At 43.0% G+C, this 17292-nt stretch overlaps 1 protein-coding gene across 1 annotated transcript in view; it reads left to right on the top strand.

Annotated features, from left to right (window-relative positions):
* The window catches only part of PLEKHG4 (pleckstrin homology and RhoGEF domain containing G4), a 96892-nt gene that overhangs the window by 20509 nt on the left and 59091 nt on the right, over positions 1-17292 (top strand). The window contains exons 3-4 of the mRNA XM_026080992.1: positions 6649-8833; positions 14027-14242. Of these exons, the coding sequence (XP_025936777.1) occupies positions 6649-8833; positions 14027-14242 (2401 nt within the window). The remainder of the gene's footprint in view (positions 1-6648; positions 8834-14026; positions 14243-17292) is intronic.

Genomic DNA, 17292 nt, shown 5'->3' on the forward strand with positions numbered 1-17292 from the left:
TGGAGTGGGAAACCAGTGTGGCAAGGCCATCCTACAGGCACAGCCTTGTGTGGGGAGGTGGTGCTGGGGCAGGAACCATGCTCAAAGCCACCTTCCTGTCATAGGCCCAGAAACAGGGGAGGCCTCAGGGCCTGCCTGGCAATCCCTGGCTTCCCAGGAAGGTCAGAGGAGCCATGGGGTGCAGGGCCAGCAGGGTGGCGGGGCAGCTGCCTCCAGCAAGGGGCTGCCCAAGGCACAGAGGAGCCGGCTGAGCCCACTGTTGCTCTGCACGGGGTACTAGGGGATTTTGCATTAGGCACAACATGTCTGGGAGGATGGGCAGCATGGGGCAGAGTGCAAGGTGGCACAGGCCTCTCAAAGACCTTGGGCCTTTCTTCTTTGCTCATGACCCTTTCTGGCCCTGACTCAGGACTTTGCACTTTTAGAGCTGGCGGTACTGGGAGAACAAGGGAGCTTTAGGTACGTTACCTTGTAATGTCTTTACGGGAGGGCCCAGCCTGTTCCATGTTTTCCTCAGAAGTCTGCTTGTTCTAATTTTTATTGCTCAAAATTATTTCTCTTTCATTTGTTGTGGACGCCTCCTTTTCCCCAAGCCTCCCAGACCGCTGTGGCCCCCTTCTGTTGTCTTCACTGTCTGAAAGCACAGGACTATTTCTTATTACTTGTTCTTTAAATGGCCTCAAAGTGCCTATTAGGAATTATTCTAATGGCAGGAAAAGGGCTGATGGTGGGTGGTGTAGAGTGAAATTGTATAGTCTTTTCTGGAAAATAATGCAATTTTTTTTGTCTAAAACCTTATGCACAAAATATTTGGCTTAGCCAAATATTTATCTGCCTTTTATAGCACCTAAACAAAAAGCAGTGTTTCCTCTATCATTCTCCTTAGTCTGTAATTCAGCTGGTCCACGTGGGCAAGCTTCCTAAGTGCACTAAAGAAAAAACGTCATTACTGTAGGAAAACTTGAGACAGCTAGATCTTTTTCTCAGCTTCTGCAGTGACAAAAATATAAGTGGCTTTATAAGGTATTAGCCAACTTCACAGGCTTCAGCTGGGCATAGTGAAAACAGTAGTCTGGATGGAAACCTCAGGAGCTGATTGCTGGAGGTACGTTTGTGGAGGGGTGTGCCGAAGAGTATTCCTCCTCTTAGCACCGAGTGAGAAACCAAGTATTGCCACTGGCCTTCAGACAGTATACAGAGCTAAATGGACCACTGATATGATCCAGCCCAGCCATCCTCTAGGAATTAGGACCTTTGTGACATATTTGTCATCAGTACTCAGCTCTTTCCTAAGCTTTCTTCCTGGCTGCCATTGCTGTGCACAGTGTCTGTTCCTGGCACTCCTCTGACTGGCTTGATTTGGCTCTGGCAGTGATTGAACATAAGAAGAGCAAATACTTAAACCTCAAAGTGAAATGTTAAAACAACTGAAATAAGCCTCTTCAATTAATCTTCCCTTTGAAGGTGCTTTTTGGAGCAGGAGAGGCATGTGGATGCTCCACTTTAAAAGTTCTAAAACTCTGAAACATTTATGCTACTGAAGGACTTAACATTCCAGCTTGGATTTTAGTCTAGCTTTTGCTGCAGTTTAGACTGTTACTTTGCAGGTTTGTCAGGAACTTCTGCGAGTTCTGCATTGTGGTCTGGTGATCGTTTTATTATTGATTTTTCTCCCGTTTGTTGTTTGTCAGTCAGTAGGCAAACAGGTCATCTAAGCAATGAGGCTGCATTTTAGGTTTGCCAGTGTAAGAATGGCCCCCAAATGGGATACTGTGCATTAAGGTTTTAACAGAAACTCTTTGTGTAAGGTAGGTCCAGATGGAATTCAGCTTTATGTTCATCCTGATGATGGCATCTCTCACTTGGCACTTTTATAAACTATTTGTAGTAGTTTAGGAATTCATTTTTGTTTCTCTCCTAGCTGCCTCCTCCCCCCCCCCACCCCCCAAATGGGTGTAGGTGGCCTCAAAGTATCTATTAGGAAATGCTCTAATGCTCTAAAGGCAGAAAAAGGGCTGATGGCAGGTGATGTAGGTGCACTTGCATAGTCTCTTCTGGAAAATAATACAAATTGTTTTTGTCTAAAGCCTTATGTACAAAATATTTGGCTTGGGCACTTCTTCAAGAGATACAAGTTCTACTGACTGAAATGCTGTGTGAGCATGATGGAAAAATCTGCAAAGCAGGTCCTGAGACTTCTGCTGAAGCCTGTAGCAACTTCTGTAAACAGTGTGGTGTTGTAAGAGGAGGCCTTGGTTAGCTAAATTCAGCCATGCTAAGTAAGAAAGGCACTAACTAGTAGAGAAATCCATGTCTTAGAGATCAGAAAGCATAAAGGATAAGATTGCAAAGCTTAGCTCCTCTTGACTTTGAGGGAGGTACAGGCAAATTGTGTTTTAAGTTGTAGGGTTTTTTAACTCAAATTAAAAGAAAAAAGAAAAGGAGATGGATCATCTCTGAGTTTAAGATTAGAATATAAAGATAATATTAAAGGGCCCCCCCCAAATGATAACTAAAGGAAGAGTCAGTACAATGGTGATACAGCATATAGATAAAACAGTAGGACAACTGATTGTGCTGAGAGGACAGAAATGAAACTGGCAGGACTGAAATGGAAACGTGTATGCTGAAGACAAGGGGACCAGCTAATCTCCATTCTGCAGTATGGAAGAAGTTGCCACATAATGCTGAATTTCTGATAACGGGGATTTTTACGGAATCGGTCAAGTCAGGGATAGTAATAAAATACGTTGTACAAGTTGACCATACAACAGCAACATGCAATGAGCAGGGTAAGAATTAACCAACTCATTAAAAATTGGATAAGATTTCTCATGTAGTTTGCTTTGTCTGTAGGTAGTGTCTGACTAGCCTTTTTCACAAAACAGCTGTCTGTCTAGAAAGAAATGTTTGGTTGTCTAATTTCTTCTGTAAAGGATTTATTGTGTAATCATACGGAAAATGAATTACTGTGTCAAAGGGGTGGAGGTTTATGTAAGCATTGCAAGATGGGTAACAAACTGGTGAAAAGGAGGATGTTTGTCCTGAAGTAAAAAAACGAGTTGGAGTCCAGAGTCATGAGACAGATAATGCTTCTCATGTATGGCCTTGGCATAAAAAGTAAGAGTATGCAGATGACAGAAAATTGCGATGGAACAAGTCTGAGAGACATGAGCAATAACAGAAAGGAGGACTAGGAAAAATGTATTGCACAAGATGAGCTGTAAAACTTTGTATTTCATAGTTGTTATAATGGTAGTCTCAAAGTGCAAATGCATGCCTCTAGAAAGTAATAGAAAAAATATCTGCTGTGAACTGGGACTCATCAGTTTGGAAAGAAAGATTAGCAGGTGACTAGGTTACCAAAGGGGCATGACTGTGGAAGAGACAAGTGTGATCTTAGTTTTAGGGAATGAGATACTTCCAGTACAGGTGGGAAGTGCTGGTGCCATCATGCATAACCTTGTGCAATGCTTTGCACAATGAAAAAGTGAAGCAGGTGCAGAAAAGATGTTTGAGCTAAGGAGGTGCTTCAGGCAGGCCTAAGAGATGATCAAGGGAGAAAAGTGTTAAGGTGATGTGACATAGCTTAATAAATTTAAGCCATTAGAACACACCTGGGGAATAAGCTGCAGGGAGGAGAAGGAGAATTATTGAATCTGAAGAATGATGTGGGCTTTCAACCTTCTGAGCAACTTCACACTAGGTAGAGTGAGGATAAGAAACCTGGCTGGGCTGCAGTTACAGCTTGATGAACGTAAGAAAAATTACTTGATGCTATTACCTGTTGTTTCAAGATGTTTGAGGATCCAGGAGGTTCCTTCTAGTTCTGTGGTTTCTCTGTTATATGGCAAAAGATTTGAATTAATGCATTCTTCTTTCCTCTGTCTGGTCTGTGGAATACTGCATATTCATAAACTGCTTTCTCTGTCAAGACTTCCATGTGACCATGTAAAAGAAACCAGATAAAATGCTTGAAGTCTAATGCTGCCAATACTGAAGTCTCTGGTGTTTCTAGATGACAGCTTTCTAATTTAAGTGTTGCATCCATTACAGGAAGATTCTATCTAAGACCTTGTTGTGACAGAGAAAAATTAAATTAATCACAGAACTAAAAATGAATTATGGCTAATGTCATGGCTTATGCGATAGCTGAATTTAAATCTTATTTTACTCAAACAGAATCAAGTTCAAAGAAGTAATTTTATTTTGTAAAGTTGTGATTAAGTTTTAAATAGTCATGAGCCAAATCAATTCAGCAGCGGAACTTCAGTTCTTTTACTTGATTGGGAGTTGCCTGAGACTGTCTTGATAGATGCCTACAAACCTTACTTGAAAAAAATGGGTCTGGAATGTCATGAGTGTTTCTGTGTTCGGGAATGATAAAGGATTTCTAGAGAACTGGAAGACAGTTAATATTGGGCCAATATTTAAGAGTAAATGGGACACTCCGGCCAACTCTTGTGAGTCTAGGGAATTAATGGAATGTCTGTAATAGGACTTCTTAGCACAAACATGGAAGGAGACAATGAATTAACCTGCTCAACTGAAACATTCAAAACATGACTATAAGCTAGAAAACTTCAATGGGCAGGTACGTGCCTAGCAGGCTTCTGCAAGAAATGGCTCTCAGTTCTTTAGCACTTCAATTTTTTTTGATACTAACGTGAACCAAAAATGATCGTTAATTTAAAATGGGGAGGTGTTTCAGTCTCTGGTGGGAATTCTTAACAGTGAAAAATGTCGCTGATCTGGAGCAAGATCCAGATTCCTGGAAAAGCTGGGTGCAAAACATTTGTTGAATAGACTTAAATGAAGGAACACCTGGTATAGCTGATAGTCTTGGGGTGAGACACCTTATTGGGAAGCAGCAGATCTCAGAAAGACCTGGGGGCTGCCTGTTCACAACTTGGTTATGTATATCAAACATTATCAAGTAGCACGAGGGAAACTATGTGTTTGGGAACTGATGTGTCTGCTAGTGTGTTCTGTTAAGGATATTGATAGTAAACTGGATGAAATTCCAAGAAGAGCCAGGGGAATAGCTAAAGGTTTTGAAAGTGCACCTTAGGAGTTCAGTCTGTTTAAACTAAATAATGGGGAGAGAATGGAAAGATCTTTATTGTCGCACACCCTTGCTGCACGTATGATGTGGGCCAGGTGAATATAGTTTGTGCACAGAACTTTCAGACACATGCACAGGTAACGAGGTGAAACATATGCCAGAACAGTACTGCAGTTCCCCTTGAACAGTTCTGTGCAACTTCTGAAATCAGGTAGGGGTGGGGGAGAGTTTGGGAAGCAGTGTTCTTGTGCTTGGTTTGAGGGGAAGTACTTTGGAAATGCCAGCAAAGTTCACCATTCACCAAGGAGTGGGCTGTTTTGTTTCCTGGGCAGTACCCTAACCTGGCAGCAGTTGGTGAATATAGAGATAGGAGACAGGTTGCTGGGCGAGAGCATATAGCTGTCCGAAGGGAAGGAAATCCCTTTTATGTTCAGTGTAGTTCCCCGCAGCCTGCTGATGGGACTTGCTGCTCTTTTTCTCAGTGGCCTCACTATGCTTTCCTCATCTTTTGCCTTCTTTCTCCTGCTTTCTCCTGACAGTATCTCCTCCCATTTGCTGGTAGGTTGCAGCAATCCACTTGCTGCTGAATCCCACATAAATTGTCTTCACCTCTCTTGCGTAAGCTCTTGATAGCAGCAGATGAGTGATGCTTTTTACCTGGCTCCGTGCTCTTTAATTTGGCTTAACCAAAGTCTGGTGGGAAATGTTGCATACTCCAGCAGCACACATTTGGGAGTAGAAGAAAATCCTCAGGCAAACTTTACTTAGCATTTTGATTCTGCCTCGCCTCATTGGCAAAGCTCTTAATTTAGTTCCCTTCCAGCAGACCTCAGTCTAGAGAGCCTTCACCAGACAAGATGTTTTGCAGTGCCAGGCTGACTAGAGGTATTGTGTGCAATGAGATTTCTGCATCTATAAGCTCCTTTTGGTGGCTTGGTACCTGGTGCAACCTGGAGCTCTCTGTAGATGCTACAGAAATGATGCAGATCATTTGGGCACCTTCTGTTCAGGCTGTGGATGGTCTTTAGCTGAGAACAGTGGTTTTTGTGCATGTTTGTTATAAGCAGGCTGCTGTCTGCATTTCTTTAAGGGCACATGGTTAGGGATGCTCTACAGGCTGAAGTTTTGTTTTATTAGTCAGTCCTTTTGGTCCTAACATGTCAGAAATAAGGTAAAGAAGGAGAGATAAGGTAAAATAAATAAGGTAAAGAAGGGAGAGCTTGAGCACTTTCTGCTGGGAAGTGGGAACTCCTGTTTTCTATACCCTGGGACTCTGAGGCTTAGACCTCTCCCTGTCTGTGCTGACCCATCTTTGAAATAGGGCTAATACTTCTGGCAGCAGGCTGGTTTGTATTTGAATTTTGAGATGCTGGTGACTTGTGTTGGTAGCCTTTTTGTTGCTGGTTTTTAAAGAGAAGCACCTCAATATGGAAAACTCCCCTATGCTAATTGCTGAAGATCCTAAGTTTTACTGTACCATTGATACAGCTAAGCTGTGAAAGGGAAGCATTCATCTCTCCTGTGCAAAAGCTTGAAGTGAGGTGTGTTCCTGATACTGAAAATGCTTTCTCTTCTCTCCACAGGTTCAGTACTGTGGCTTGCTTTTCCGTCATGAGGGCTGGCCCTTATGTATTCATGAGAAGATTGTAGTTCAGCTAGCTTCCATTGACTGGCGAATCTTAAAGCCCGGTGACTTTTACCTGCAGGTGGTCCCCTATCTGAAGAAGTCTCCGCGAGTTGTACTGAAATGTTTAGCAAAAGACAAACATAACATAGAAGAAATTGTGATTCCAGAAGTCTCCTATACCTCTATTTTTACTCTGGAATGGTTGAGTACTATCAATGGAGAGCGGATGGGTATAGCACTGGAAAACTGTTTACTAACCACTAATGATAAAATATTTCGTGTTCCCTGGGAGAAAGTAGTTAATCCTGAATTTATTAATAAACCAAAAAGAATTGAAAATAATATAATCACTCCAGAAATTACAGAAGAACCTTCAATTTTGTGCCACCCCATGGACCATGCTGAGTGCAGCTCACCAGACATAGGATCTCAGGATCTACAGGAGCAAAGTCTGAGTCAAGACAACTTGGTCATTAGCAGCACAGCTCCGCAATTAAGCGAAACTATTGTCAATGGTGTGTGTACAAGTCCGGTGCCTCAAGAGAACTTGCAAAGTGACCTTGAAGGGGAGTACGTTGAGCTTACAGAAGTTTCACTGCCCAGGTTTGGGCCACAAACAGGCTCTTTAACCCAGTCACTAGCTTTAAATTATAGAACTCAGCCTAGAACAAGAGTGAATGCATCTAAAGGCACGCGTAGGTTTATTATCATTCAAGACTGTACGTACTCCAAGAATTTAAGTCAGTCAGCACTTGCACAAAAGGAGCACTGTCAAATGGACACTCTGAGGACTTCTTCCACAGAAGTTCTCAAAAATGTAGTTTCTTTGGAAAGCAACAAAATGATGGCACATGGTGAACTGTTTCCAGAAGGTCAGCTGGAATCAAGTGGTCCTGGGAGCATGGGCAATCACTTTCCTGTGGCTGTGTCTCCTGCCAGCAGTGCAGAGGATCCATCCCCTGCAGAGCAGGGCGCCCATGGCGAACACTCAATCGACTGGCGATATGCACTGTGCAGCTACAGCGACATGTATGCTGGAGATGGTGTTGACTGCAAAGCACGGCTGACTGGTGCTCCTGGAAGCATGGAGGTAGAAAGTGATATTTCTAGTGGAAAACCTGGTGCTGAAACATCAGAACAGAGTCCAGAAACAGTTCTAGATGCTGCTGCTGCTAAACAGGAGGTGATACTGAGAGAACTCGGAGAACCACTGACAGAGTGCCCGAATGAGGTGATGAGGATGGATCCCTGTCCTGTGTCTGTCACAGGGTCTTCCAGACCTCACTGTGCACTGAAGGGAGATTCTGATGTTTCTTGCCAGAGTGTCAGTGAAAGTGTTGCACCAGTCCAGGCCACCACACTGCTCGCCACAGCTGAGAGTTCAGACACAGGTATGGAGAGAGGCTTCCCTTTTTCAGGGGACATGGTGGATGGAGGAGCAGTCCATGCTTGCTGCAGTGATCAGGAAGCAAACGTTAGTTCTTCATTAAATCCTCCAGAACTGTTGAACCAAGGAAAACTAGATGAATTAGAGCTGGGAAGAAGAGAAAACCCTGAGAAAGTCAAAGTAATTGAACAAATGGGGACTCTAAAAGAGAATCAGACTAGTCATAATTACTGCTCTGTCAAAGTTCCTATGGATGGACTCTTGTCAGAGGGTAAAGAGCAAGGGGTCTCTGCCTGTCAGCCTAAGAAAGCTGAAGAAGCCATACTACTCCAAACCTCTCCGTCAGCAGAGAGTGATCAGGTGGCAGAGCAATTAGGTAACAGCAGCTCTTTGGTGGACATTGATGCACAGACAGAAGGCTCAAGTGAAGTCAAAACACACAGGAATGGAGAGAGATGTGAGGACCCACAAAGTCGGGCAGAAAACCAGGGCCATAAAAGTGAAGTGAACTCTGTGCTGAACCCAGAGCCTGTTGCAGCACAGGATTTGCGAGGAGGGGAGGTGAACCAGGGAAGTGTTTCTGATGGGAAAAGGTCAAAGATTGAGGGTGAGTCTGCGGCCCTAAAAACACTGGAATCCATTAAAGAGGAGCTGGAGCTTGGACCGCTGTCTTCAGGACCTATTGAGGGACATACAGATCCCACCGCTCTGCACTCCCACCAAGAGGCAATTTCAGGGACATCATCTCCTAAAGGTACAGCAGAATTGGATATTTGTGTATTACCTGGTTGATATGTGGGAAGAAAGCAAAGGCCTCAAGAGTTACTACTGACAAATGCTGTCTACTGGGGAGCTTTGGGGTAATAGCAAAAACTACATGGAAACATTTAGGTTTTCATTTTTGTGGCTTGAAATTAGCTTTTCCTTTACAGATGGATTTATTGTAGGTATTTTGTTCCAACACTGCTTTGAAAAGTTAGGTCATTATAGAGCAGAGTTCCAGTATAAGGGATTTTTAATTTCAGTTAATCTGATTGCTGGTGGCCTCCCACCGTTACATTCATGGTGTGCCCATTATAGGTGCATGCAATAGGAATATATGAGAACAGAATGCATAACTATATAAGCCTTTCATAGCTGAAGATTGGCTTTAGGAAGATAGTTGTGGCAAGAGGAAGCAGCAGCGGATGCCATAAGAAAATACTAGCTATGTAATGTGACCTGAAGATCAACAAAGGCGGGTGCTGGTAAGTGATGTAAGAAGCAAATTGCAGGATTGAGAGTTTTCCTCCCTTTCTCTCTCCCCTTCCAGCATGCTTTCTTCAGCTTGGTTATGTTTCAAGAAGGGGCTGTTTAACATGAGTGGGAGAGCTAATATTAATTTTTCAGGTGGGAACATGAAGGCACAGAGAAATTAAGCGTCTACTTTCAGGTCAAATGCAATCTAATTTCAGGTTCAAGCAGATGTTGCCCAGGTTTCTTGATGGCTGGATTCCTGTGCTGAAACTGTGTTGCTTCAGAAGAATGGAACTGTTAATCCAGGTCTCTGCCCCTTGCACCAGGCTGTAGGCAGGCAGTGTGTAACCACACAGAGACAATGCCGACTGTGCCTAGCTTTGCTGACTCTGGAAATCTGTAGCTAGATATGCAGATTGCATTGAGAAAAGTGCATGTGTTTGGCGGGGGCGGGAGAAACGTGCCATTCCGGTTCAACAGCTCTCATTCCTTGAGACCCCTGGCTAGGAAAATTACCCAGGCTTGAAATACTAGAATGAGGATACTTGAAAGGGTCGGAGATCCGCATTGCTAGAGCGTGTCTGACCCTGTGGAGGAACTGATCAAGAGCCACATTTTATCCAGTGCTTTAATGTGTCCTCCGAATGGAGCTAAAGTCTTCATCAGTCAAAAGAAAACTGTTTAGTTCACGCCTGCACCAAAATATTTTAATTCTATAATTAGGCAGGCTCAACTGTTGTCAGGCATCATGGCCACACATGAGATTTCTGATATTTTGGAGAGGCAAGCTGAGTGTTTTTACTCTTTTCTGCAAAAAGGAAGGGTCGCCTCAAAAGTCGTGACTTCTTAAGTGTGCCTCTGTCTGAGCATCTAACACTCGTGCAGGAAAAAAAAAAAGGTCGCATTCTGCCTGTCTGTAGTTCCTGGGGGATGTATGCCAGTAAATAGCCATGCCATGGATATCCATTCTCCTTGAATGAAGCTCTCCATGTGAGCCACAAAGCAAGTACTGGCTGGTAACACTCTTGACCAAGCTGAACCTGGCTTGACTCCATGTCCGCACAGGTCTGGGCCTCAGAAGACTTAGGGTCTGTTGAGTGCTGAGCATATGCTCTCCTTATAAATGACTCTAGTGGCTTGTTGTCTGTTTTCCTATGTTCACACTTCTGTCTAAAATTAGTGAAGTCCAACTTTGTGTTTGAGATAATAAGCGTGATGTTCTGGCTGCTCCATAGGGCAAGTCTTGGCTGCTGCTGTGGAATTCAGTAATGACAGACCCCTCTGGAGCATGTGTGGAGTATGTTTTTAATGAAAGATAATTTAGATGTTTCTGGGGATTTGGCTGAAAGAAGTAACATACTCATGGCCCAATTTTGACAGTGTTGAGCTGTGGCATTACAGTTAAAAAGACTGTTAACTCAGAGTCTGTAAAACAAAAGACATGACCTAAGCCCCCAGAAAAAACAAAAAGCAAGCAAACAAGAACTCTTTAAGACATACAGCAGCTCAAATGTGTGTTAATGCTGGGAATATTTCTTAAAAAGTACTGCTGGGACTTTAGTAAACTTAATCTATTCAATAATGTTTGATTGCTTGAGATCCAAACAAGCCATTCACCTCCCCATACCTAACCACTGTAAAGCCTCCAAGAGTAAAAATTCAGAGATACAAGTCCAAAGTGAAGCAAATGTCCTAAACTCTGTCCTTCAAATGGTCTTTTCTCTGCCAGCTGGTCAGTCTGTAGGTGAGGTAAATTCTTGGTAGCCCGGAGTCTTGTTGGGGTTGTTCTGCCACTGTTACTGTAGACTGTGTATCTTGCCCAAACTTTAAAGAGCAACCAAGCCAATTCTTAAGCCTCACTGGTCCAGTTTAGATCTACAGTTCATACCTCAATAGTAGTAGGCAGATGCACAGTTTGTTCTTTGCAAGATGGAGGAACTTATTTATTAAAGCAGACTACATCAACAAACACGTTCAGAACTAGGATATCTGAATTTGCCTTGTCTACAGGTCTTTATCCCTTAACTTTCTTGCCTTGCTCCCACCCTCAATTACAAATTGAGCTAATTTTCTGCACAAATATGATGTAGCTTAGAAGGATTTTGAGCCAAATGCCAACTGTTTTGCGGTGGGGATTTAAAAACTTCCACTGGTTCCATTTACAAAAAATCTCACTGCTGTTTTCCCCTGTATGACTAGCTTTAAGGACAAGTGAATTTCGGGACTTTGCAGATCTGGAAAAATTCTTATACTTGGGGGTTGGAAATAACTTGATATTCAAGAAACTGTATGAAAAGCCACTTTGGGGTGTATACAGCAGCTCCTGCTAGGGCATTCCAATCCTGCTCTTTGTTATTATGTTATGTTACCATAGATTATACTGGTGCTGGGACAGCTGCAGGAAAAGTGCTAATGTCTCTTTGAAATGCATACAAGCAAATCCTCCTCTACCACTTCCTTAACCTCAGGGAAAGGTGTAACCTGCAAACATGTCAAATTCAGATGTCCCGGTTTTCAGTTTGCTTTTTGATGTAATCCTCCGCATTCTACAATTTCAACTTTAGTAAGTTCCTCCACCCCCGCTTGCAAATAACATAAAAAGTGTGCTTGTGCCTGTTGAGAGGGAGGTGGGGACTGCTGATCTGAACTGGGCCACTGAAGTTTGTCTTGTTTGCTCTTTGTAATTTGGGCAAGATTTAGGTAGTTTGGCAGCAATACAGCTCCAGTGAGGTTACCTTGGGACAAAAGGCTCTAGCACCAGACCCTTGTCTGGTGGGTTGAACAAGGTGTTTCTTTCTTCTAGCTTTAAGGAGCTGCCACTTTATTCCTAAGAGATATCCATGGCAGGGCTGCCATGTACTTTTATGTCCTCCTCTTGTGTAGGTATGGTACCTCTAGTATAGCCCTGACCCCTTTCTGGTCTTTTTCAAATGCTGCCTTTTGGTTCTCTTTGCAGACTTTCTTCTTTTAGTGCATATTCCTTTCCTACAAATTGTATGGCCTGGCAATGAGCACAGCCATGCATCTCTGAGGAGATGTTCCCCCACAGAGTCTGCCAGCCTATGAAACCTTTGTGGCTTGACTTGTCTTGCTGGTCTTCAAGATTCCCCATATATGGTAGATCTGTGCACCTCTAAAATGTCGCTTTGGTAAGATCTAGCAGCATTGTCCAAAACAAGTGACCTTGTGCATCACTGGCAAATAGAGGCTGAGGTAGAACTGGGAACGGAACCAAACTCCGATGTGGCCCAGAGCTGTAGAGAGCCCTCAAGCCATTGCTCCAGCTTGCATGGTCAGATGCAGCGCATGTCAAATTGGGTCCCAAGGGTCCTCCCTGGAGGGGGCATCACCGAAGAGTAATGAGCAGATACTCCGTTGTGGCCTTGTTGCAGATCCCTGGAGCCCGTCTTGGTTTCCCCCCATTGCCTGATATTTTTGCAGAGTGAGCTATGCTGCTTAGGGCACCTCTCTCACCCACCTATAGCAGTTTTGAAAGCAGTTTGGGCTGAGTCTCAACCTGCAAATCTCCCTCACTGCTAGAACTTGTATTGAAAGCCACTTCAAGGACTGCTTTGTTCCTAGTCCTACTCTTTAATGAAGTATTTGAGTCTGTTAGTAAATAAACTGAGTCAAGTGTCAGCAGTGTTGATGCAGCAGGAAGGTAGGATTGTTTAAGTCAATTTTAAGCAGCAATTAAAATGTGTGACTTCATAGCAAGCAAATAAACACTCCTCTCCATCTTTTTTTTTTTTGGGGGGGGGGGGGGATAGATATTTAAGTGTCTTGATTTGCAGCGAAGTATGGCCGTTATTCTCTAGTGTATCTTTCTGCCAAACACAGGGATACCCTAGCTATGTACTTAGGATATTAAAGATGTGTTGTGTGTGTAAGAATTATAGTTCTTATAATGCTGGGAAATGGGGAACAATGCTTCTTGCATACATAGAGAGAAGAAAAATTCCACCTATCTACTTTTACATGAAAATTGAAACTCAAAAGGAGGAAACTAGCATTAGTTCTCCTGCAGTTATTAAGATATTTAATTTTGGATGCAAATGATTCTCAAAACTTCTGCTTTAGAGCTGAGGTGTCATGCAAAGGAAGTGTTTCCTCTGGTTCTCAAACAGAGCTGATTGGTCTAGTCATCCTGTTCTTCAGGGTTTTAAAATAGGTTTTTGCCTTTCACGTTAACTGTTAATTAAAAAAATGTGGAAGAGAAGAGCAAGGTCTCTGCTGGCTAATTCCCAGCTGATTTGTCAACCTTGATGAGGTTTCTTTTTTTCAAGAACTAATGTGCAAGTGTTGGAGGGGTGGGGGGGAATTCTGCACCAGTAGAGCAGCTTTCCTTGTCAGAAGCTGGTTTATCCCTTCAGTGTACTCAAACTGTTGGAGCTTAGCCAGGGACTTCCAGTGCTCCAGACTTTCAGGCTGCCAGCAAATATGCGCTGCTTGATATGTTACCTTTAAAATTGACTTCGAGTACAGTAATCCTGATCCTAAATGAGTTGTAACTTCAAACTTCACAATAAATTGGTTTCTTTTTTCTTTTTAAAGAGGAACATCAGTTTTGAAACATGTGTATTACTGGTACTAGGAATGGAAGAGCTGTGGGGCACTGCGGCAGGGGGCATGTCCCTCCCCAGCCTGGGATTTACCTGGCACCTTTTGAATGAAGCTGTGCTCTAGCTTCTGACTGCTGCTTGTCTTTCAGGGATGGTGTCGGAAGGGGTAGAGACAATAAAAGAAGCGATTGACTCAGATGTGTTGAAGCCAGTGGGTAGAGCCTGTGCCCTACCAGAAACCTCAGCAGCTGTTACTCCTCTGACACCCCCAGCTTCTGGGACTGCCTGGGGTGGTCGATCTGCCCCCACCATAGTCAAGGATGTGAACCTAGAAGTGCTCAGGAGTGGAGTTGCCTGCCTGCCTGGTGAGTAGCTAAGCCAAAGCATGCCTGGGAAGGGTGGTGTTTTAGGAGGGCAATAGAGTTGTGCCTGTTTGCAGCAGTGCAGAGACTGGTGCAAATCCTGTTCCTTTCAACTGAAACCTCTCTAGAAACAATGCTGCTTGAATTCTCTAAACTTTCTGGATGGGAAAGACAGGAAGTGGAACTTTCATGGAAGTCTTGCTAACTTGCTCCCAAGAGTCTTAAAAGGTTGACTAAACAGTTATGAGTCAGAAATGCCAAATCAAATCTATAGGCTCATGCTAGCAGTCCAAAAGGAGAAGAATGAGGATCCAGTAAATGATGGGCTGGTGGGCCTGACATCAGACCTGGTCAAGACAATAGGAACCTGACTCACTTGGTAGATAATTAAAGGATCAGAGTATGGAAGATGCTACTTGACAGGGCTCTTGTAAAACCAGTTTTGTTCTTTGTAATTAGAAGTTTGGTCGATGAAATGTAGCTGCATAAATACAATACATTTTTATAAAACATTTGATTTTGTGCTGCGTAGCATAGTGTTGAAAGGAATATCCCAATGCAGTGCAGATGAGCAACATGTGGGATGAATAAAAGCATAGCTAAATAGCAGATGACAGAACCAGCTATCAAGGGAGGACTTCCCAGAATTGTTCTGCCAGGATCAGTTGTAGGTTGAACATTATTCAGTTTGTGTATCTGATGTGGCAGCAAGTATCAAATTGCTGCAGATAAAACTTCTAGATGGGACAAATATTGGTAGAGTGGTAAGCAAAGCTGAGGCTGTTGGATAGAGCAGCCAGTATTGTTTGGTGTGCAGGGCCCAAACAAGAGGTCGGTATTTAACCAAACTTCAAGTTAATCAGAGGAAGTGAGATCTACCTCTCCAGTGCTATAGTGAGAAACGGAGCCGGGTTGGCAACATCTGCTTAAGCAGCCCATGCTGGCTTGCTTCCTTCCATAGCCAGTAAGAGCGGATCAGGAAGGAAGGTCCAGTGCAGGTCAGGAAGACAGCTGTATTCAGTCAGCTCGGGAGCCACATTTGAGTTTAAAATTGTTCTGAGAGTGAAGAAGACAGACAGACAGACCTGCCTAGTGCGAAGGGGATGGGAGAGAGAGCAGAACAGCAGCACAATGCATTCTCGCAATGAGCGATGAGGCTGCAAGACCAATTTTGACCTCAGGTGTGTAAAGGAGAGGGAATGACTGGTTAGATTAAGAATGTGATTTTTACCTCTGTATACTTGTTGGTGAAATCTCTCGAATGCTTTGAGCTGTTCAGAACAGTATGATGTCCTCATTTTCTTCTAATGCCTTCATTCTGAAAGAAAATGGTGAAAATTGGAGGTGGTACAAGAGAGGGCAACAACACTTTCATGCAGCTGAAGTGGATGCCTTATGTGAGAGACTTGAAGGTTTGTTTATCTCATTAGAAATATGATTGAGAATGAGGTGAAAGACCTCATAAATATGAAAATAAAAGACTGAATAAAAGACTCCTTCAGTATTCTGGGAAAAGGTAGAATGAGAAACCAAGTGCAGAGGTAAGTCCTGATACATTCAAATATATAACTTTACATTAACAGATAAATTGTTAGAACAAACTCCAGAGGAGAAATTTTAATCTCCTGGTCTGCTGATCAGACTGCATGTTTTTATGGTGTGTACTTCAGCCAAACAAATGACTGGTTTTGAGAGAGAAGTCTTTATAGGAAACTTATTGGTCTTGCTACATAAGAGGCCTGACTAGGTGACCTAATATTCTAGTGGTTCCTTTGGACTTTAAGGTTGGAATCTGTGACAAGTGTTAAACCAGTCAAATGCATTTGAGTATGGGGGTGAGGGGATGTGCCTGTGAAATGCATTGAAGAAACAAGGTTTGGTTTTGATGCCACTTCCAAGGGAACTTTGGTCTAAGGGAGAAATAACATTTTCTGTAGAAGCAGTATTGGACTGATTACCAACTTTTCTCATGTGTGAGGATTGCCTGCTGAAATATAAAAGCACAGATACCTGAGGGAATGCCCACATCATTCAGTTAAATACTAAGTGTTACATGTTGGTAACAATATGATAATTACATTAGGAAGGATTAATTTTATAGGGAATAGGAAATAATAACTAATTAATAAACTAATAACTGATGGAATTAGGAAGAAACTTTCCTTTGAGAAGTGTTTCATTCATGTATTCTGCTCTTGAATCATTTGGTTCAAATGACCACTGTTGGAGATCCAGCCCTGATAGCTGTGGTTGCTTTTTTGACTTAATCGGATAATTCCCAGGGCCCTACGTGCAAGTAAGAGCTTTAATCAAGTTCTGGCAGTACCCAGCCTTCCTGATGAACAAAAGATGATGCTTCAGAGTAAGAAAGTTTCTACTGAACTTGGTTATTGTGCCTTTTTTTTTTTTTTTTCTGATGAACCCCTTAGCTTACAAAACCAATGTATGTTAATAAGCCGTTTCTATTTTCTCTACAGCTCTTTGGTTGTATAGTGTCCAGAGTACAATATTTCAGGAGTAGTAAAACTGCTCCTGAATCTCGCATGCAATCAAAACTTTCAACCCTGCTGTTAGCAGGAGAAAGCCTGTTTAAGTTCTGATCCCTGAGAGAGAGAAAGCCCCACTTTTAAATGTTGCCCATCTGTGTCTGTGGCCCTCAGTCAGGTCGCATCCTAGGGACAGATTGAGATCACACCAGGGAAGTTTTCTGTGCTTGAGGCTGTCCATCTGTAACTATTTTACCTGTCAACTCACATACCTGCCCCTAGGATGGGGAAAGAAGTCCAGGACAGTTATTTTGCATGGTACCAATAAAGTACAGAAGAGAGGGAAAAGCATGGCTTTCTTTAGGCCTCGGATTTTGTTTTGTTCTTGGGAATTTTCTTTTCTCTCATACCATTTGTATGCCAGGAAATGACTTCTGGTTTTGTGAATTACTTTTCACACAATAGAGGTGTGGTCCTTACTGTTATCCAAATCACTTATCTTCACAGTGACGTGCGGGTTTGCAGAGTGCTGGTCACTTGACCAGACACAATCCAAGGGGCTTGCCT

Source organism: Apteryx rowi, unplaced genomic scaffold (genome assembly GCF_003343035.1).
Source record: "Apteryx rowi isolate R43461 unplaced genomic scaffold, aptRow1 scaffold_531, whole genome shotgun sequence".
In the NCBI taxonomy this organism is placed as follows: Eukaryota; Metazoa; Chordata; class Aves; order Apterygiformes; family Apterygidae; genus Apteryx; species Apteryx rowi.